The sequence below is a fragment of the Neopsephotus bourkii genome, unplaced genomic scaffold (assembly GCF_033783945.1).
Source record: "Neopsephotus bourkii isolate Nb327-2 ecotype Australia unplaced genomic scaffold, CSIRO-AGI_Nbou_v1 NB_923, whole genome shotgun sequence".
In the NCBI taxonomy this organism is placed as follows: Eukaryota; Metazoa; Chordata; class Aves; order Psittaciformes; family Psittacidae; genus Neopsephotus; species Neopsephotus bourkii.
In genome coordinates, this window is record NW_026901417.1 from 2,513,951 (window position 1) to 2,535,636 (window position 21,686).

General features: G+C 41.5%; 1 protein-coding gene and 2 long non-coding RNA genes across 3 annotated transcripts in view; 2 read left to right on the forward strand and 1 right to left on the reverse strand.

The window, feature by feature from the left end:
* The window catches only part of LOC133214705 (uncharacterized), a 55,401-nt gene extending 38,060 nt beyond the window's left edge, over window positions 1–17,341 (forward strand). Inside the window, exon 3 of the long non-coding RNA XR_009726202.1 lies at window positions 17,269–17,341. This is a non-coding gene — a long non-coding RNA (uncharacterized LOC133214705). The remainder of the gene's footprint in view (window positions 1–17,268) is intronic.
* The window catches only part of SYN2 (synapsin II), a 172,985-nt gene that overhangs the window by 7,948 nt on the left and 143,351 nt on the right, over window positions 1–21,686 (reverse strand). Inside the window, exon 10 of the mRNA XM_061357850.1 lies at window positions 15,704–15,853. Coding sequence (XP_061213834.1) covers window positions 15,704–15,853 — 150 coding nt within the window. The remainder of the gene's footprint in view (window positions 1–15,703; window positions 15,854–21,686) is intronic.
* LOC133214706 (uncharacterized) overlaps window positions 18,540–21,686 on the forward strand; it is a 33,818-nt gene continuing 30,671 nt past the window's right edge. The window contains exon 1 of the long non-coding RNA XR_009726204.1: window positions 18,540–18,701. This is a non-coding gene — a long non-coding RNA (uncharacterized LOC133214706). The remainder of the gene's footprint in view (window positions 18,702–21,686) is intronic.

Genomic DNA, 21,686 nt, shown 5'->3' on the forward strand with positions numbered 1-21,686 from the left:
ACAGTCTTTCTTCCTCAGTTCCTAGCACCTTGAACAACTTTCCTGTCTCTTACTGCTTCTGCTTTCTTTCTTAGGACAGACTGAAGAGAAAACGGACTTCGACGAATGCTTTTGTGTAATTTAAGCAATTATTTCTTTTTAATTGCATTCACTCTCATCTGGAAGCACTAGCACAGATTTGTTTGCTAGTGCTAGTTTCGCTTTGATTCACTGACTGTATATGGGCAGGGAGATGGACTACTGTAGGTTGGCTGTTTTGCTAAGCAAAATGAAAGAAGGAAGCAAAACCCACAGACAAATCATAAAAATAACTGAAGTTACTTCATGCTACTCCATCTGACATGCTATTAGAAACACATGGAATACTTCACTTTTCAAAACAAGAGATTTATTTGGCAGTATCCTTTTCAAATGTATACTTGTCGAGAGGAAAAGATGGGCCTGAACCAAAACCCTGGAGCAGAACACCCTCTGGGAACATCACTATTTGAATCCAAACTTTGTCTTAAGCCCATCTCTAATAGTTTGAAAAGTGAAATATGTTAACTCATTGGAGAGCCTGGGGTATTTTTAAGGATCCAGAAATTAAATTGCCATCTGTCAAGAGGGAAAAAATCCCAGAATGTATTAAATTGTAAATTTAAAATTAATTACGCATGTTTCTTGCAAAGCTCACTGGGCTTTTTTCCTGGTATATTTGTATTTGATCTTAGAACTATAGAAATGAAACTTGCAGCGATGTGAACTCCTGCACAGCGCCTAGAAGTTGCACTTTATAAATGTCATAACAACACTATCCTATGCAGCTGTTCCAAAGCGCTTTAACTACACAAATAAAAGGACATAGGGTAGGTCCAAAACTGGTATTATTCAGTTACCAACCTCCTTAAGACTAAATGAGGAGTAAAAGTGACAACTATAAAATGAATGAGGCAAAATCTGAGCCTTACATTAACTGACCTTGACAAGCATCACTGTAAGGATGAAGATAATGTAGAAGAAAATTTCATGAGGAAAAGACACAGCCATTAGAAAATTTCAGAGTGCTTTAGTGTGGGTCAAATCTGCTCTGTTTTGTTCCTCTCCTTCCTCTCATTTTCCAAGCCACACGTAAAGGTGCCATTCTATCCTGTGCATGTTTCAGGCTGAGTGTTTGTGGTATCTGTTCCGTATAACGCAGTTGTGGCACGCTGAAACAATACGCGTTTACATCAGTAACTCCTTGGATACTGGGGAAATTAACCCAGATTCTTCCAAACCTGGAAAAGTTGCCCTGGAGGAGACAACTCCTTTCATATTCTAGTACCATTGTTCTGAGGCACCTGGCAGCCTCCTCATAGCCTTCAGGGCATCTGAGTGCTCATCTCTGGTGGTGGAGTGTGACACATGGAGTCTGCCCTTAAAGGGAAAGCGTTAATACCTGGGCCTAAGGACATCCAAGGGTTTCTTTCTGGAGGACCAAGCAGATAATGTAACTTCTGTTAGAAAGCGTGCCTAATTTCGTATGGAGCATTATTCTGATCCCCATGTGACAGACTTCCTACCCTTGCAAAGGGCTGTAAACCCTTTTCAGGGCTCTCTGCACTGCCAGAGAGTGATTAGGGAGAATCTGAGTGTTGCTATTCTTCTACTAAAACAAAACTGAAGGATTCTGGAGGTAAAACTCAGTTTATTAAGGCACTGAAACCAGAGGGAAGCAGTTTAAATTCACATCTCCTTTAACAGTAAAACAACATCTGCAGGGCCTCCATCTCCTCCATGCCTTGAGGCTGAAGCTAACCTGCCATTTGCTCTCCCACTGGTCGTGGGGTTTATCGCACACACCACCTCGCTGACTTGACACGGCAACATCACCACTTATGCAACCTGCATATCTCTCCATCTTACACAGAAATCATCTTCTCCTAAATGAAGCCTTCGATAACCCTCTCAGAGCCGCTCCTTACCTCCCCACTCGGAAGGCGCTGCTGAAGATGTGCTTCCCCTCACCAGCCACTGACTGCAGCTGTCCTGATTTACCACCCACACATCCCTTTTTTTCACCATCTATCACCTGGTGCTTCCAGGAACCTCACCCACACTCCAGGCCAATCACATGGGTATATTGCTTTGGCTAATTAGCCAACCCACCCAGGCTGACCCAAAAAGGCTCATTAGCATTACATTCCTAATTGAGAACTCTTACTCATGGTTGCTCAGTGGTCTGGAGTAATCCAGGCCTTTTCAAGAATCCCTCTTTCAGACAGTCAGAAACCTTGGTACTTGATATTAAAGACAGGCTTTGAACCAGTCTTGTTTGCTGCCCTGAGCCAAGGCCTTTAATAAAATCCAGGCTTCTTCTAAAACACCAGCTGTTGGCAAATTAACTACAGACTGTTACTTCTCACCTCTCCAAGATGGTGAGCCAATGTAATTGGAAGAACTGCTAACTCCTTATAGGCAACAATCTCTGAACAGGGATGCTGGACTAGACCTGTCCTGCAGATGTATTCACCCCTCATGGGTTTTTTTTCTCTTCTTTTTGCCCTTTGTTGCCCAGCCTAGAAGCTCACCCTCCTCCCACTTTCTTTTAGCACAAACATGCTTTCCTGTAGTGCAGTTCTGATCTACGTACTTGCCTATTGCTTAGTTCAAACACTGCAGGAATTAAGGATTAGAATGCAGCATCTATCATGGGAAATGACCCTGAACAGATTCTTATTCGGATGCTGAAGAACAGAATTAGTAATACAGGAGACAGAAATGACAGTGTTTAGTATGTTTAGGATTACCTAAGTGAGGTGTGGTAACTGCTGTTGTAAGGAGTCCTTTTGGTTTTCATTTTATGGAACACAACCTTCATATCACATCCAAATTCCCCAACGAGAAGGGACTGCTGATGTTGATAGCAACACTATATAGAACTGGTTATGGAAGCTCTCCTTTACCAAGGGGATTTATTGTTTATATAGCTATTCTAAAAGAAAAATACAACCTTACTTATGGAAACCTTTAAGCCACTGCTTGCAAGTATACCATAGTGATTTCTCAACTGTGGGTATAACAACTGATGCTTTGGTTGCATAATGGTCTTTGAGAATATCAGCCAAGTTAATTATAGCCAAAGCAGAAACCCCACTACTTATCTAGAAGATAGATGTCTCCAGATGTCTCCGTGGTACTTCCTTCCTTTCCACACTTACCTCAGTCTCCTTTAAATTTTAGGGGTAGAACTGGAGGAAAGAACTGTTTGTTCTTCAAGGCGTATTGTATTAGAATCTCACCAGTGGCATTACTTCTTTTTCTACCTTGTATACTTATATAAATGCAGATTGGATTCATATATACTTGAGTTTTGAATAGTCTGAAGAATGTGGAAATGGGTGGGAGCAAAAGCAGCAACTTGGCAGAAAAACAGCCCTTGGGCAAAAGAGATCCTAAACTGAGTCCCGCAAAAATGGGTTTTGATTTGGCTGAATGTGAAGATTTTGTGGGCTGTAGTTGGAGCCTGTATCATTGGTTCTGGGTTCTGTTTAGTTTTCTTTGCAATGCAATGATAGAAGCCTCCCGTAGGTATTTCAATATTCGAAGGGAAAGTCACGCTTTTCAGGTTAAGAAGTCGAGGGATTCACTGAGAATTGCCAAAACATGAACTGAGTTACAACTCATAAAGGAACAAGAATAAATAGTGAAACAATTAAGTAACAGGAGAAGTAAGAAAAAATGTGATTGCTCAGGAGAGAGGTAATTCAGGTAATTTAAGCAGGGTGTCAATAGTAAATGAATGTTTGAAGTGTCAGAGATGATGATAAATACAGGAGCAAGGGCAAGGTGCCAGGTGGGATAAAAGCTAAAAATGAGATGGAGGCAAAAATCAAAGATCTTCCTGGGCTCGTATTGGTCCGACAAGATATTCTTCATCTCAGAAATCAAAACCAGCTGACTCATGGCATGCAGAATTCCACAGCAGGTATCTGTAACAACTGGAAATGTACGAGTTACACTGGAGAGGGTTAAGCACTAATACTACAGGAATTACACTGTGGGTAAGGAAATGACTGCTGAGGAGATACACAGTTATTGAAGGAAAAGTAATGGGAAGGATATAACTGAACTCAAATTAAGGTGGCACAAAAAGAACAGGTGTGTGCTACTAAAAGCTGTAAATGGTAGAGACTTGGAAGACTGCAGGACAAAAATATCCTAAAGAAACAATGAAATCATTGATCAGTAGAGTTTAAAAACAAAAAAAAAAAAAAAAGAAAACAGCAAATTAAATTCAATGTCCAAAGTAATTTATTTATGGCCTAGTAAAATGCATCTGTCAGAAATGCAGAGCTCACCAACTGAAAGCTAATGGGGAAGACTGAAAAAAACAGCACTTTATCACACATTCAGTGAAATATTTCCAGCAGATGTTAGGCATGATGCTGTGTGCCAATGACATCACCCCTCAAGAGCTGCAGGTAAGCTGACCAGGCAGATGGAAGAGCCTATCCCTACAGCATTTGGAAACATGTCTTGCTCAGTGTAGCAAAATGAAGGCTTGAAGGCTTATAAATATATTGTAGTGGTGAGGAACTGGACAAAGTAAGTTAGACTAAAGGACAACACGAACCAAGAAGGAAGGGGTAGAAACTGAGTAAAACTGGAAATAAGCAAATACTGTATAATTTAGCAAAGCAGTGAGGTGTTGAAGTGGCTTTCTGATATGAAATATCCAAAAATAAGAAACTCCTTAGCACCTTGTTGCTTACTGCTTTATCCATCTAATGTGTAGTGAGTACAGTGGCCATACTTATCAGCTGGGTGAATCTGGCATAGGTGATGTACCTGCTTCACTGTGTTGCAGCGGTGCTGAGCAGGACTACAGAGGGTTTGCTATTTATTGCATTATATATTCCCTATGGACTAGGAAAGGCAGTGAATCAGACCCAGTTACAGTTACAATGGAGAGAGGTGGTAAGGAGCACCTTCAAAGAAGTCACCTTCACCTTGTCTAGTGCAAAGGGGCAGCCAGAGAGCAGCTGGCTTCTGCTTGTTACAGGTTTTTTGGAGTACCAGTGTTCAGCCTTGCCCTTCTCCACTGAGGAAATCTGCATGGAAAAGACAACTCTCAGAAAAACGGGTGCCAGCCTAAGGTTTCTTCATGCTGAAGTCATGATAAAGAACCTGCAAATTTAGAGCAGCTTCAATTGTTGCTCTAGCAACTTTCCAAACTACCTGTGCAAAACATATCAAGATCTGCCTCTGAGTAAGAAGGGAAATGGCTGCAAAGAGCAGACACAGTGTCATTTTCACTTGGAAAAGCATTTACAAAATGCACTGAAAAAGGCCACCAAAAAGTATTTTAACTTACATTTTGCAGACTGTTTTCCGTTGCCAGATAACTGACTACTTCCTAGAAGTAGCTTCCTTCTTGAATATTCTTACATACGGTATCAAAATGAGTACCCTGGTATGGACTCACTGCTCCAGTACTGTCCCATACAGGTTGCCCATACAGGTGACCTCCCTTTGTCCCTTTCAGCCCTAATTTCTATTATGCTGCTGAATAACAATAATCCCACCCTGCAGAGATGAGCCTTCTAGAGAAGCAGGATGTTGACTTTCAGGGAAAAGGAACTTCTTATGTAGCATCTCCTGCTGAATCTAGGTCCCTTTCACAACCAATGAGGAATTAGACAAGGATGCAGCCGTATTTTATCGCAGTTCTTGCTTGAAGAAGCCAGATTTCAACTTCTGTTTTTGCAAAGGAAGCATTAAAAGCATGCAGCTGCTCAGCAGCTCTCAAGCAGCTCTTTCCAACAGACAAGGAAGGAATGTGGGCTATGTGATAGGAGAGAGCTCCCCCTGTGTGCTAAAGCAGCGGACACTACACGGACAGGCAAGCGCAAGTGGCATAAGGGATCTGGAAGTGTGCAGCTACCGGAAAGTTACACTTCCTTACACCTTTCTCAGTGTGCACAGACACCTCTGTGTAACTGAACTATAAGGGACCCCCTGGGGCTTGACAACGTCAAAACCCCGTGATGCTGCTTGAAGCTGTAAGGAACGTTTTGACCCTTGAACGCAGGGACTTTGGCTGATGCTATGCTGCGTCTGCTCCTCCGGTCTTAAAACAGAGCACAACAGATTTTGCTTGTCTGGTTTTTGGGGGGTTTGTTTGTAAATATGGGATGGATGGCAAGCGATCTTTGCATGAACACGAAGAGATTAAGATCCACAGAACTTCATCTTGAGCCACAAGGATCCATCATTACTGGATCCCACCAGAACTGAAATTCCTGCTTTGAAAGAAGGGAGTCTGTAAGAAAGCTGGAAGAAGCTGACTCAAGCCCAGTCTTATAATCCCTGATTATCTTAATAGCACTGCACCACTGTGGCAGAACAGTGGAATTCTAACACAAATTTAGCACACGTCCTTCCCCAAAATAAACGGTGGCAACGACTGCTGGGGAAAGGGACAGAATCCTTTCAGGTTAAACATGGAGTAAAGCCTAACAGCTTTGCTTAACAGGTTAGGATTTAAAGGTCAGGGAAATCAAACTTAAGAGTTAAGTAGGAACAGCGAATGATAAAAAATAGAGAGGAAACCCCCACCCCGGTGGGAAAGGAAAGGAGAGCAAGGAAAAGCCTCCAAACAGTAAAAGGTATTTCTATTAGGTTCAGCTGAAACAAACAATATCAGAGAGTATAAACAGGTGAAAAACAAGATTAAATAAATAAATCAAAATTCTGTTATATGATTTTAAAGACAAAACCAGGGAGGTCTAAGGTAGACCCTTCCTTTCCTATTTGTGTACGTGGAAGCTGCTGCCTGTTCTGTAAGGATGGGATTACTTCTTTTCCCTTGTTTCAGTTTCGCAAAGGCTGGGTTTGCTCTACAACGGGATGAGGACATGTTCTGAAGTCTTCCAAAAAATTGCCTGTGGGACAGAAAGCTATTTCTCACCCAAGTCTACTAGAAACATACAGGCTACTCGCTAGGGGTGGGCTCATGATTATTACATGTTTTCATGATCATTACATGTTTTCTTTGTTCTTTGTACTACTTTGAGGGTAGTCACCATAGAGTTTCAGACTTCCCAAAGGTAGTGTCTGCTTCTGCCAATACAACTGGTACACTGTGAGGTGATGAGAAGATCATCTGACAGGATAAAGTTAACAAAAGCATCATTTATCGTGTGAATGAAGACAAAAAGAGAAGCGCTGTTGTTGTGTTTATAATAAATGGGGGAAAGTACCTATTAACCAGTAACACTTGTTCTGTTCTTCAGTTTTAGCTAGTATTTTGTTACCTTCTGTATCAGAACATTATTAGCACTGAGGCTAAAGCACAGTAGGATGCTACAGGCAACTGAAGCCACCCTAATCACCCTGGTCCTGAAGCTTGACTCTGTCAGGTTGCTGATGGAGCTCTTCCTTTCGTCTTCTCTTCTAATGAGCGCTTTTGTGAGCAGCTCTTAGCAAGTTTTGCTTGGCTTGTCCACAGGGACTGTGCATTTGGACAAATTCCTGTTGATGTCAGGAGAAATTCTGCCCAATAATCCTAAACCTTTAATAATGCACCTCAGTTTATTCTCTCTTACAGTCTAAATAGCATCAGACCCCTTCAAAAAGGGCATTGTAAAGGCACACTTGTTTAGATCTTGGCACATCATTCAAAACAAGCTAAGAAAGATAATTAGTTACTAGTGTTTTGATTTAATCATCTTCAGTGAGTGCATACATTCACAGCTAACAACCAGAAACATTTATGTAGGCATGTATCACAAGCAAATATCCAGCAAGCTATTTACCTTACTTCTGTAAGACTAAATAAGCAACAGAATTGAGCAGTATGTATGTACCTCCCTTAGTAATTACTCCATCTACTGGTACAGGATCCTAGTAAGTATTTTAGAATAGGCTATCTTTAGTTTCAGGATCAACTTGTTCGTAAAATCTCTGCTCAACATTTGTGTGCTTGTCCCACTGTTTTTTAGTTACTGTCAGTATTAAAAATCTCAGGATGTATTCCCCTCCATGAACTCTAGTTTTAATATAATACCTGAATGTTAAGTTTAAATGCTTCAAATAAAAAAAGCTTTGTGTAATGAAATAGCCACTGTTTTAAATATACGGCCATCCTTCATCCAGCAGTTGAAGTCTCTGCTGTGATCCCTGTCACATACACAAAGAACACCTGCCCCGAATAGGTGTCTCTTACTCAAAAGATGGACAAAACATCCTTGGTGTGGAAAAACTCCAACCCCTCTATCATTATCTACTTGTGATAAATAAACTTGACTGGTGTAAATCCTCCTGGAATGGAGCATGCCTCCACTGTGCCCTGCTGCCGGGATGTGGTGAGCTCAGCATCCATATGTGTTTATTTTTTTCTGCTTTCCTAATTCAATATATTTGTATGAGGATCTAAAAGGATAACAGCTGTTGTATTTTCACAAACATAAAAGAGCTAGAAGGTTAAAACCCCACTTTGACTACAATAAGCATCTCGTCTTCCAAACAGAAACAGCTAAACACCGTGTGTATTTCTGTATATGCTGATATATTTGTACATGTTAAGGCAGCACATTAAAATTATTCCATATTGAAATAATGCAGATAAAGGAAATAAATGCAGTACAACAGCACTGGGGGAGATTTTAAGATAGGGAGCATTTAATATTTGTTAGCAGTATGCCCAATTCCTTGTTGAATGTGACACATCTTCTGGAATACGCTGGAATACGTTGCAATACGAAATAATCCGGAACTCTCAAAATCAGGACTCCCACAAGAGGGAAGCCACAAGATGTCGCTGGGCTTCACATAACCAACGCTCGCTGCAGTAAAAGGGGTCAGCAGAATCCCTTCAGTATTCCCAAAACCTCTTCAAGGTGACAGTTTTCATTAGGGCTGTTGGCTTCTAGAACCTTCGAAAGGTACTGTGGTTATGTTCTGGGATGTGTGCACGTCCCAGCAATATTCACTGTTCCCTATGAGTTTTGATTATGATGTTTTAGATTCATCTTGCTGCTGCCTGACTAATTTTCCTTTAAGTCACAACAATAACTCCATGAGCATTTTGATATGGAAAGTACTTTGGCTACTAGGGACTGTGATTTAAAAGAACTTATAGGCTGATGGATAGTGTAAGTGGTAAAGAATAACCACTTTCATTTTGTTTGTAGGCACTGGTGGCTGTTAAAACGCATACAGGCATTCTGAGGCAAACAATGAACAGTAAAAGCCTTACTGATTGCTAATGCAGACTACAGAAGATGCTCAGTATCTACAGAGATCTACTACTTGTACAGTGACAAGATATAGTGCTCTGTTTCTATGGGGTAAACCAATTGTTTGGAAAGGTAAACAGTTAAAGAGGCATACAGCAATACAGTAAAATCCTGTCAAGACTCTTTCCAGGGTCTTTGTGCTCCCCTGCCCAGAGGAGAGAGAAAGTCAGGTTAATCTCTGGCCTCTGTTCAGGATCTGGCCTTCCACAAGGCGTTATGCCACACGGATCTGGGTATGTCAGCTTTACGGTATCTGAAGGGGGCCTATAGGGATGCTGGGGATGGACTCTTCATTAGGGACTGCAGTGACAGGACAAGGGGTAATGGGTTCAAACTTAAACAGGGGAAGTTTAGATTGGATATAAGGAGGAAATTCTTTCCTGTTAGGGTGGTGAGGCGCTGGAATGGGTTGCCCAGGGAGGTTGTGAATGCTCCATCCCTGGCAGCGTTGAAGGCCAGGCTGGACAAAGCCTTGGGTGACATGGTTTAGTGTGAGGTGTCCCTGCCCATGGCAGGGGGGTTGGAACTGGATGATCTTAAGGTCCTTTCCAACCCAAACTATTCTATGATTCTATGAAGCCTTAGCTGCCATTTATCTCCTATTTATATGTTGACCTAAAAGAAAGAAATATACCACATATGGTTTTAGGGATCATGAAATCATTTAGCAATCTTCTTAAGGCAAGCTATTCTTAAATTACTCCTGCTGTCTTTTAGTTATAGATGTAACTACACCAGGGAATGATTTGCTTTGCACCAGTTCAGCAGGATGCTCAGATGCTAATACTGAAACTGTATTTACCCTCACTCCTGCAGAATGCTTTAGTGTGGTCTTTTAAGTTGTTTATTTGTTAGGCAGTCTCTCCTTCCAGACATGAGAAAGAAAAGTATGTTCCTGCAAGTAAGTGCCAAGGGAGCATGACAGAAAGAAAAGTCTCGAGGAGGACGTTAACTGGTGGTATGGACATGGTCTGGTTAAAGTACACTGAGCACAGATTGAGAAGGATCATACAAAGCAAACCTACAAGTCATGGCCTTGTTCCTTTCACCCTAATTAATGGTTCCAGGTATTGGGTAGAAGTTCTTCCCTGTGAGGGTGCTGAGGCGCTGGCACAGGGTGCCCAGAGAAGCTGTGGCTGCCCCATCCCTGGCAGTGTTCAAGGCCAGGTTGGACACAGGGGCTTGGAGCAAGCTGCTCCAGTGGAAGGGGTCCTTGCCTGTGGCAGGGGTTGGAGCTGGAGGAGCTTTAAGGTCCCTTCCAACACAAACCAGGCTGGGATTCTATGAAACAAATTGCTACTCACTGTAAGTAGCTCTCCTTAAATACATATATTAAAAAACAAGTAAATCCAAGAGATGGAAGGTAATAGAACTGTGACTACTCTTATGGAAGCCCAAGAACAGGTAATTTGATAATGGTCTGCTTTTCTCTCTGGAGGTAATACTTTCTGTTATCTCCACAATGCTCACATTCAGTTCAATTTTCTCTCTGAACATTGAAAAATAAAACTGGAGAAAACTGCAGCTCAGATCATATAAGGGGTCAAGGAATGAAGAATGAGTAAGATGAAGAGAAAAATAGGAAAAATGGAATTAAATCAAGCCAGCTCTAAATAGCTGAAGATAGACTAGTAAGGGCTCCTTGACCCTAGTCTCTAGTGAACGTGGTGCAATTGTACTGAACTTCCCTGAGGGTGAGGAGTGAAGAAGGTATTAACACATTTTAGACAAGAGTGTTAGGAAATTAAACATTCATATTCTGCTTTTCTAGGCTCAAACCAATTAAAGTACTGTCCTCTCTACTTCTGCCTTGTGGATTTGTTTAGTGCTGGGGTGCTACTCCTTTTGCTTAAATCAGCCAGAACCAGGATGTAGCTGGGAGTGCTGTGCTCTTTGTGATCTTATGTCATGAGGGATATTGTGTGCACAGGTTTCCTCCTTCCATTAAGGATAATAAACGCCTTGTCCTTTGGTGGATAATGCAACATGGTCTCAACAGAGCTGTACTGGAATAACATTTTCCTCATACGATTTTCCTTAGCTTCAATTGCTAACATGACTCTAACCATTCGCATTTTATGGTAATACTCATGCACAATGTAATATTCTACAGAGAATTTAGTTCAACAGAATTCACATCATGACCTGATACGCAGCTCTGAAGAGACGCTTTACTATCATTGCTTAGATGGTTTACTAATCTGTTCTTATATGCAAGTGCTGCTAAAGAAACAAGCATGAAACAACCTGCACCGAGCAACCACCTGCAGGGTTTTGCGCATCTGGACAGCAGACGTTTTGGCAGTGATCTTTCCTATCAACAGATGGAGATAGAGATAAGGGGTTCCACTGGCTACAGCACTTCACTGGGTAGTTGCACCTATTGGTTGGCTTTTTTGGGGAAAGTTTGAAAAAGGCTTCTCAAAAGATCTGTCAGAGTATGCAAACAGGTTGCAAAAGATGGAAATTGAGATTTCCATCATTCTATTGCCTGCAAGCACAGCAGGCTTGTCTCATGGAAAACTTGTATGAAAATCACATTCCCACATGAAGTCCTACCACACATTTTCATCGTGGTTGTGAGTAAAACAAGTCGTCATGGTTTCAAATTAAACAGAAACAACTTCTTTGACCATATGTGGTTCTATCAGGTAGAACTTCTCCAGAAGTGCCCAGGGACTCACTTTTCTTTGTGGTGGGAACACTTGTAAAGTAGCTGACTGGAGCAAAACTGGCAAGCTTTGAATCCTGTCGTTAAGAGCCCTTTCTACCCCAACACAGTTCAGCCCTGCTGTCAAAGGCACACAGTGATCTGTAGTCTGGGACCACCGGGGGAAAGCTGAGATGCAGTTTGCTGGCTGCGGGCGGTGAGAGGTGCAGGATACCAAGCTGCAAAGCACAGCTTTCCTCCTGCACAGGCTCTCTGGGTACCAGCAGGGCTTGTGGAGTCTGTGCGAGCGTTTACAGATAAATCAGCAAAAATGTCACGTTCAAAATACCTATTTAAATAATCTCAATGTATCTGATAGCACAGATCGTAGATTTAATGGGTTTAAGAATCACAGGATCTGCACTTCCGAGGTTTCAACATAAGCAAGCCTGTTGTCTGAGGTCCCTGCCTTTGGCATTTGCTCCTTCGGGAACTCTGACAGAAAGAACTTTGCTGGCCTTCAGAACACACGGCAAGGCCAATCATTTCCATCAAGATTTGGCTTCCTTGCTCTAAACAAAGCCTTATTTTCCTAATCACTGATTTGTTTTCTGATGGATAGTTAATTGGAATAGTGCTGCCCATTGTGGGCAGTTATAAACTGAAGCATTCTCTTAGATAGGGTGCACCCAGTACCATAGCAGTGGGGAGATGATGAATGATTTTAAACCCCACACAGATAATAAGGAAATTCAAGCCATGGCACACCTACAGTTGTGATATTGACTGTAAACTGTTCCTTTAAAAGCAGAAGTAGCAAAACACACAGATTACTCTTTGATATTTATATTACTTTGGTTTCTAAGACCACACGTACATATGCACATAGTCGATTTGGGATAAATTACTGGCTTTGCATTTTATGTGACCTGTAGAAATATGCAGTATCCCCCTGCCCCACAGATGAACGGACTGTATTTCCCAAGAAAAAGAACTAATTTCTCAGATTAGAAAAGGAAAAGGCTGTTCAAAGATGAAAAGCACAGCTTGTTTTAACAGGCTGGTCTTATTCTTGGGAAAACAACCCAGCTGAAAATTAACTGCACATGAGAAGATATCTGATTTAAAGACTACAGATCTGTTTCACAGTTCTCATTTAAAGCTGGGAAGATTGATGGGTATTTGCAAACAGTATCTTCTGCAGAAACTCAGATCCCCTTTGTCTGTTGTAAACTGGTAGATAATAGAACAGGGAAAATTTTAAGGAAGCACAGTCTGGTTAACTGAGAGGACAACTACTAAATACTGCATATATTCCAAAGGGATATATTGGGATATCTTTGATCAACTGCAATCCAGAACTTAAGGATAGGATAAGGAAAAGAAGATTAGTGTTGAATAACATCCTTTTGCCACTAGCAAAGGATGATATCTTCAGAAACCTAAACTAGCAATCCAAGAGACACTCAGAAGCCAGGGGAAAACACTGTCTTTGGGGTCATCCCAACCTTTTTTCTTTAAGAGTGAAAAGCCCTTTACATGGACATGATGAGTGACAGCAATGACTGAGGAATTCAGAACTTGCTTAAGATGTCCTTATGTCTTCTTTTCATCCTGGCCTTACATAGGCAGTTTTTCTTTGGCAACGACTAAAACCTTAATTTACACACACCCCTGCTTTCGATAACATCAGTAGTCACAAACATCCCTCCTCCCTTGCCACCTTTAAAACCCAGGAATCAGGCATCCGCAAGGCATTGTATTTTTTCCCTCAGAATGTGAACTATCAAGCTCTCCAAATGACTTCCAAATGAATCTATTAATGTTACAGTAATGTCTGTTACTGTTTTAAATTTGGATTTATGTTGACTTGTATGCTCTAGGCAACTCTAAATTTGACTCTTTGCTTCATTTTAATATACAACTCATTTACTAGCCCCAAAAGAAACTATAATTTGGTATAAGGTGATTTATTTTTTTCCCCTCTAAACTTTCTTTTTCAGTGCCCTTTACAATGGACTTGAGTCATGTTGGATGGAAACTTCTCCATTGTATGTGGTTCGGTGGCTGAAACAATTTTGTGCTTAGTTTCAAGTGGCTGTAATATAAATAGAAGCCACACCACTTTTTTATGTGGGATGGTGTATTTTTATAACTTAAAGCATGATGATATATTTGAAGAACAAATTAGTCATTCTGCCTCAAGAACTAGTCTGTCTGAGGTATGCCACAAAATTGGTTTCAAATTGTTTACCTGCTGTGGAGCCTACTAAGAGTAAAAAAAGACTCTTGATTTAGGTTTGGTAATTCCTGTATTACAGTTTGGCTTCTTCTGTTCCTTAACTGATTACCATGGAGCTGCACGGGTACAGAGCAGCAATACAGTCCTTAATAGTTTATTCTCAGAATGTATTGTCATGGTTTGTCCCTTCAGTATATTAGAAGAAGTAGCTGATAATGCTGCTCTTTGATCAGACCTGCTGCCTAGCTATGAAAATATAAAAGATGCTACTTAGCATTTATATAGCACTTTCCAAAGAATCATAGAATAGTAGAATGCTTTGGTTAGAACAGAACTTTAGGTCTAGACTAGATCTAACAGACTAAATCACCCAGTCTGACCTCAGACCCTTCTCTTCTCCAGGCTGCCCCAGCCCAGCTCTCTCAGCCTGGCTCCAGAGCAGAGCTGCTCCAGCCCTCGCAGCATCTCCATGGCCTCCTCTGGCCTCGCTCCAGCAGCTCCAGGTCCCTCTTGTGCTGCTGCCCCAGAGCTGGATCAGGGCTGCAGGGGGGGTCTCCCATAGAGCAGCAGAGGGGCAGAATGGACAGCATCCCTTTCCTCCAGCATGTCGATCACACCGCTCAGCTTAGTGTCATCTGCAGACTTGCTGAGGGTGCACTCCATGCCGCTACGTATGTCATTAATGAAGATGTTAAACAGGACTGGTCTCAGTACAGACCCTTGAAGGACACTTCTTGTTCCTGGTTTCTGTTTGAACACTTAGCCATTGGCTCTAACTCTGGACAAAGTCATCTGGCCAACTGCCTAACCATCTAATAGTCCACCCATCAAATCCTGTCTCTCCAATTCAGAGGCAAAACTTTTACTTTTTAGAGCCCTTTACAAAAATACCACACTCTCGGAAGTTATTTAAAGGACCAATAAAATAAACTTCACATTTCCTAAGCACAGAAATGGAAACACAAAGATGATTTCCAAAGTCTGAAAACCAGCTGGTAGCAAGGCTAGGGCAGAATTCTGCATCCTCACACTTTAACTATCAGGCCATGTAAGAGAGAACAAGTGAAATCCAACTATTTTCAACCTTAGACACTAGTTTTCCAGTATGCTAAACCTATTTCAGGAGGTTCCTAGGTTTGTAAGGTATTTCTGTGAATTGCAGCACACACAAGTTTATCATGTAATTTATTTCTTACAAGAACAGTAACTATTGCCTTAGTATTTTGTCTGACATCATCAGATTGTCTATGACAGTGCTTCTTATTATTTCCATTACAGATGTAACTGTAACAGAACAGCACAAAGGTGGCAATTCACTGAATCCAGTTATCATTTTATTGGTAAAAACACACCAACACTTCCAGTTCTTGATTATATCTGGAGATGATCTCATTTAATACGACAAACCTATAAAACATGTCGAGAAGTTCTTTAATCCTTGTAGTTGAGCGTATGTCTGCACAGTTTTCCACCCAGATTCTTTGAGGAGAAATTTGAGCTTAAAATTATAGAATAAGATGCCCTATTTTACAATCAAAAGTTTCCTACCTGGGGCTGCTGCGTGGCAGTGGGTCTCTGAGGAGATGGTATAGGAGTTTTGGACAGCATTTGGTTCATTTTGCTTACGACTAGTTCAGTTATATGTTGCCGGTCTTCAGTCTGGTGCTCACCGATCAGAGGCATTGCACAGTCCATGACCTGCAAAATAAGGTCATACGTCAGCTATTGGGAAGGCACCACAGTAAACTTATCCCACATGTCCTTCAGTAGGTGTCAGGTTGCCTATTTACACAGTTGTTTTTAACAGAAGTCAAACAGGTCTGTAGGAATCCTGTATGTTACATCAGAAAAGCAAAAGCCTGAGCGCAGGATGTGGGTCAGCAGAGCAACATTACAATGTCATCCCTTCCCAATCTCTAAGCAACAGCAGGTTCAGGATGACACGTGGGCATACACGCTCTGGGGACCTCCTGTGGGAAGCACAGAGCAGATAAGGAACATGAGATTTCTTGGGCTGTTTGGTGCTCTGCTGAACAACTAAAGGAACTGTGTGTGCTCCAAGTGACAGCTCTGGAAATCTCTCTCAGGTATTTCTGTGGCTCATACCATGTTCATCAGCCGATTAGAACGTGCAAATATGAACTAAAACTTCATCTTCCCAGCTAGTATTGGATTTCTGCTAGGGAAGACTGGATCCGTACTGATAAAGATAAACATTGACGTAAGACCTTGTTACTATTGGTATGCCTTCCTGACAAGCAATGTGGCTGCAGTGCAGCTGATGCAAAAAAGAGGTATTTCTACAAAGAAAGCAGGATATCAGGGAGGCAATGAAAAATGGGTACATTTCCAGTCTAAATGTGCAGGTTACTAGTGTTCAGCAAGTATTTAATTCAGCTGTTCAGATAAGTAAAACTCATCCTGAATTCAGCCACTTCAGTGGGCTATAAGCATTTGTTATTTCTGCAGAACAGTTGCTTCTTCAGTGCATCCACTTGGGGAGCATCTGCATTTGTTTCAGGGGAAATAAAAGCATAACCACCACAACTATTATTCACAATGGAACTGGCCACTTTTGTTTCAACAATAAAAGGATTTAATTCACTCTTGCAAAACCACAATCCCTCTGCAGTACGTGCCAAGGCTATTAAGGCAAGGCACCTGCAGCCCTGCATGCTGGTGTTTCTCATAGCTATGGATCACAAGTGACAATAAAAATGACAGTATTAATAATTAAGAAGAAGCTGCCAGGCATAAAGCAGTTGGACTACATTAGCAGTAACACACTGCATGGATGTGATTGTACCTGATCCAGCAGGAGTGTTTGTACAAACTGGGTTGTGCCCATCCTTCACTCTGTGGAAGGCTGCCTACCTGCCAAACCTCACCCAAGGTTTCTCACCAGTGTAGCAAATTCTGCAGCAGACACCCTCCATCAGCTGTGCTGGTAAGAGAGAAGGTGGTGGGTGAAGAAGGCAAGAATCAATAGCAAGGGATCCTCCTGGCTTCTGCCCAACTGCACAAGGATCAGTGAGGTTTATGAAGGTGTTTTAGTACTTGCAAAATGCACAATCCTTATCTCTTTGACTTCGGAAGTTCCTTCTTTATTGCAGGTAAATGGGACCTGAAAAGGTCCAACAGAGTCAAAAGAGTGCTGGAGGACTCTTGCAGCATCAAGCTACTTACCTGTAAGTACTAATGGCCAGTGAAAACTTTAAACTTCTCTCACTCCTATCCAATCTCTAGCAAAAGGACCTAAAATAGAGCCCAGCTTTGGGAACTGACAGGGTTATTTTGGCTAGAGAGGGTGACCCTCAGCTCTTGAGTTGGGCATTCTGCTGTAGGCTGGTGCCTTGGCTATTTGTGTTAGTTCCCCGGCTTGTGTAGTTGAAGGGGAGATGTTGAAATTGTGTGGCAAGACCCGATTTCAGGGTGTTATTAATGGCTGACTGTTAGAATGTGTTGATGGCAGCGTGACAGGCATTGGATGTTTGGTTGTCCAGTATAAAACATATGATTTTCAGAGAGGGAGCTTTTCCCCCTCTCACTATATTAACCTTCCCACCCCTTACCCAACCACAGAAGAACCAGTTCTGTGCTTCACAACTGTGTGAAGAAAACCTCACTTTGCTCACCTTCCACTTACATTAAAATCATTATTTGGAATGCCTGTGAAACAAATTGCCTCAAGCAAGGTCCTGCCAAAGGATTAGACAGGATTAAGGTCTGCAGGACGGGGTTCTGACTAGATTGCTAAGTTTAAATACTTCTATGACTACAAGTTTACATATAAACTTTCTTTAGGAGACACTACTGTGTTCAGCAGAACATGCGGGGGAAGCATAGTTCTATGGCTAGGGATAAAAAGAAGCAGCTTTGAGAGCTCAGAACTTCATGTCCACTTCAGCAGAGGGGATGCTATGTTTCTTGAAGACAGTATTTTCAAGCATAGCTGCCCTTTTCACATCCTGAGGCGGATTCAGATGCTTATGGCATTAAAAACCACAGCCATGTTCCCTTGATGACCTTTTGTCACTTGGCCAGGTTTTGATGTTGAAATCCCCTGACTGCCAGACTTGAACAAATACTGTTGGTCACAAATACACGGAACCTAACACTGAACAAGTGCTGAGTCAGGTGCCACGTCTGGAATGACAGGAAGTTATGGTGTGTTTTGGTGTTTTACTGAGTAAAAGATAGTAGCCAGTGTGTATAAAGAGAAAGGAAGGCATCAGGTTATCAAGATCACTGCTGCTCCCAAAGTGAAATGTCACAAATAGCTGAGTAAAAGATTACCAAGGCTTAAAAGCAGTTCCACTGCAGGACATTGTTCAATCCCTGACAGGATCTGGGAGGCAGCCTGGTGGGGTGGAAGTCATGGGTTGCTGGAGCTGGAGGAGCTCTTACCACTGGGAGTGCTGGGAGGGAGCAGAGCACAGCTCATACCCCACACTGCATGGGCTGAGCCTCCCCCTCCTGCTACTGCTGCTGGGACTCTTGGAGACACCTTAACCTGCTATTCCCTGGCAAAGACGCTAACAACAAGGTGACTGTTCCACATTGGGTGGGTTTTGTTGTCTTTTTGTCTTTAAGAGAATGCAGTCCAGTTTCCTTCCTAGTAAAAACAAGTAATGACAGCAGCAACCAGTAATGCTTTATATAAATGATCTTAAGAATTAAAACGTAGTTTGGGTAACACCACCAGTTTTTAAAAGCTGTGAGTGACTAACAGGAGTGTCAAACTGGCAGCTCCCCCACTTTAGAGGACTTGACAAAGTTTAAACATGCACAGAGCATCCTGTTTATAAACAGTCTATTTACAGTCTGTCCTAGTTTGAAAATACCATTTTAAACCAGGCAGGTTTTATTTTTCTCTCAGCACCTCGTTCAGCTGCTCAAAATCCTGCAGATTCCACTAGGAAGATGTCATAGAAAAAAGACATCTGTAATTCATAAAATCAAATATGTTACTTTTGCAGATGCCAGTAAAACCACGGGGCACTATAATGACGGTCACTTAATTCACATCGCTTCTATCTTTCATTGATACGCATTTCAGTAACCAATCCTATGGAATTAATTCCTCTTACCACCTCGAAACTGTATTTTGAAATGCATTTAAGACATATTTGCATGAAACTATGAGATTGATTATATATGTCAGCAGTACTAACAGAAACTACATGTTCAGTTCAACACAATGCTGTGACAAAACAAAACACCTTTGAGGGACAGGACCCTTTAATGAATGCCCTCTGCTGCTACTGTAGCTAAGGCAAATACTTGAAATTTGGGCTGCAAGAATGAGAAATGCTGTTTAACTCTGATGAATATGAAGGGCAATGGGATGGGATTACTAAAGGAGGCAGTGTAATTATAAGATATCAGTAACTGCAAAGAGATCATCATGTTTGAAGGAGAAACTGCTCTGCCATTGCCCAGACACAGTTCTCTTACACAGTATGTTTGCTACCGAAGTATTAAGAAAGATCTCTTGCTTAGAGCTTTATGAAGACCCAGCCTAAATGGTGCTGGGAAAGACAGAGTTGGGGCAGCTGAAGGAATGGTAAAGGTAAGGAACTCCTGTCATGCAGTGGAAGAAAAAGGGGTTTGTCAGGATGCTGCAGTACAAGAGGATCATGCTGGACCAGACAGAGGGCTTGCAAGTCACAGTGCCCAAGGAGTCTGACAGAATAGTGATACATGGGTTCCATATGGAAAAGAAAAATGAAATACAGAAGATACGATAATGGTTGGTAAGTAGGCAAGGAGGAATGAGTTTCACTGCAAATCAGGGGAATTGTTAAGGTCCATGCTTTGGTCTGTGAGTAAGAGAAGCAAACAGGCTGTGTTGCCATGTTACACGTGTTGCGTCTGCTGTTTTTTCTGGGATCTGGATGTCTCCAGCTGTGGTGAACATTTAGACTGTAAAGGCAGAGGCTGATACAGATTTTAATTTAAGAGCTCTAAGTATGGGGAAAGTAACTGACATTACAAGAAACTAATAGCTTGAGGCGGTCATTGAAGACTGGATGGGATGTAAGAAAAGATGCTGTGACTTCTGAGAAGTAAGGGAGTGACTGGAGATGAAGTAATCCCGGGGCTTTCCCTGAGGTCTCGATAGGAGATGCAGGAATGGTTTGTAATTGGAAATGTAACCACACCTGAGGAGTCGGGAGGGGAGAGTACAGCAGCAATTCAGTGGTGACTGGTAGGAAAGTGTTACAGTCCCTCCTGTAGTGGGTGAATAACATCTGCACTGAAAGTAAGGACAGATGGGAAAGTGAATCAAGCATTCCTAGATGAAGGATCCAGTGCCTATAGACATATTTATATGATCTTGGTTTAATCTGCAATGAAAACAAACCAAAGAAATGATTTCTATGTCCAAAGTCCCTGCATGAAGCTGAATTTGTATGTTGCAAACATAGTAGATTGAAAAAAAGTGTAAAATATATAGAAAATATAGTGAATATCTCAGAAAAATGCAAGGACTTTGAAGGGAATGTGTAAAACAGATTGGTTTAATCTGCCTGTATTCACCCCTTTATTAATACAGTATGGTTCATTGTGTATCAGACAACATTAAGATGGTCACGTATAAGAAGTGTAGTTGTTGCTAATTTAAAATGTAAAAAGGTATTTGTCAGATGTTTTGACAAAAGATACAGAAATCATAAACATTATGGGGGAAAAAAAAAAAAGGTGAGTAACTGTTCCTTGGTGGAGCCCAGAATGCTAATGTTCATGCAGGCCAATAGTTACTGGTCCATCCGAATGGCAACTCGTGTTCTAGCAAAGCACATTTGCCCTCTCCATTAACTACATCACATAATTGACTTTTCTGCATCAAAGAACAGCTATGTCATTGTTTCTGGAATGGTGTCTGGGAAATGTCAGGGGATTCAATCTGTTTCTTTCAAAACAGAAAAAAAAGGCCCAGAAGATTTCACTGAAAAAAGCTGATTTTTTTCTTATTAAGTTATATTAAGTCCTATTAGGAATAATTAAGCTATATTAAGTCCTGTTAGGAAATGTAGGCACGCTCCTTGGTTTGGAAATAGGAATCTTAGCTGATAGATGTGGTCTTAACTGTAACTTTGTATCACCAAAAGAGTAATTTTAGACTCTTAAATGTTCAAAATTTCTAATATCAGAACATAAAACGAGAGACTTCTGACTTTACCATCCATTTTAGCTGCATTTAGTTCCCTTATTAACCCCAATAGAGGATATTCTTTAATGGATGGAAAGCCACGTATATTGCAAAGAACCATGTCCATGCTTATTTGCCACTTCTGCACCCATTTATCTGCCAAATCCCAGATTTAGAGATACAGTTATGTTTCAAGAGAGGTTTTAAGATCTGTTTGTCATAGGAGACCGGTATCCACAACACTGGCTGACATGGTAAGCAATGCAACACCTCCCTCTCTTCTTTCTGAGCAATGTTGGTGTTTGTCATGCTTTGGGTGGGAAGTCAGGCTAGGTGAACTCCAGAGATCCTTGCCAATCTGAGTATGTGAGACAC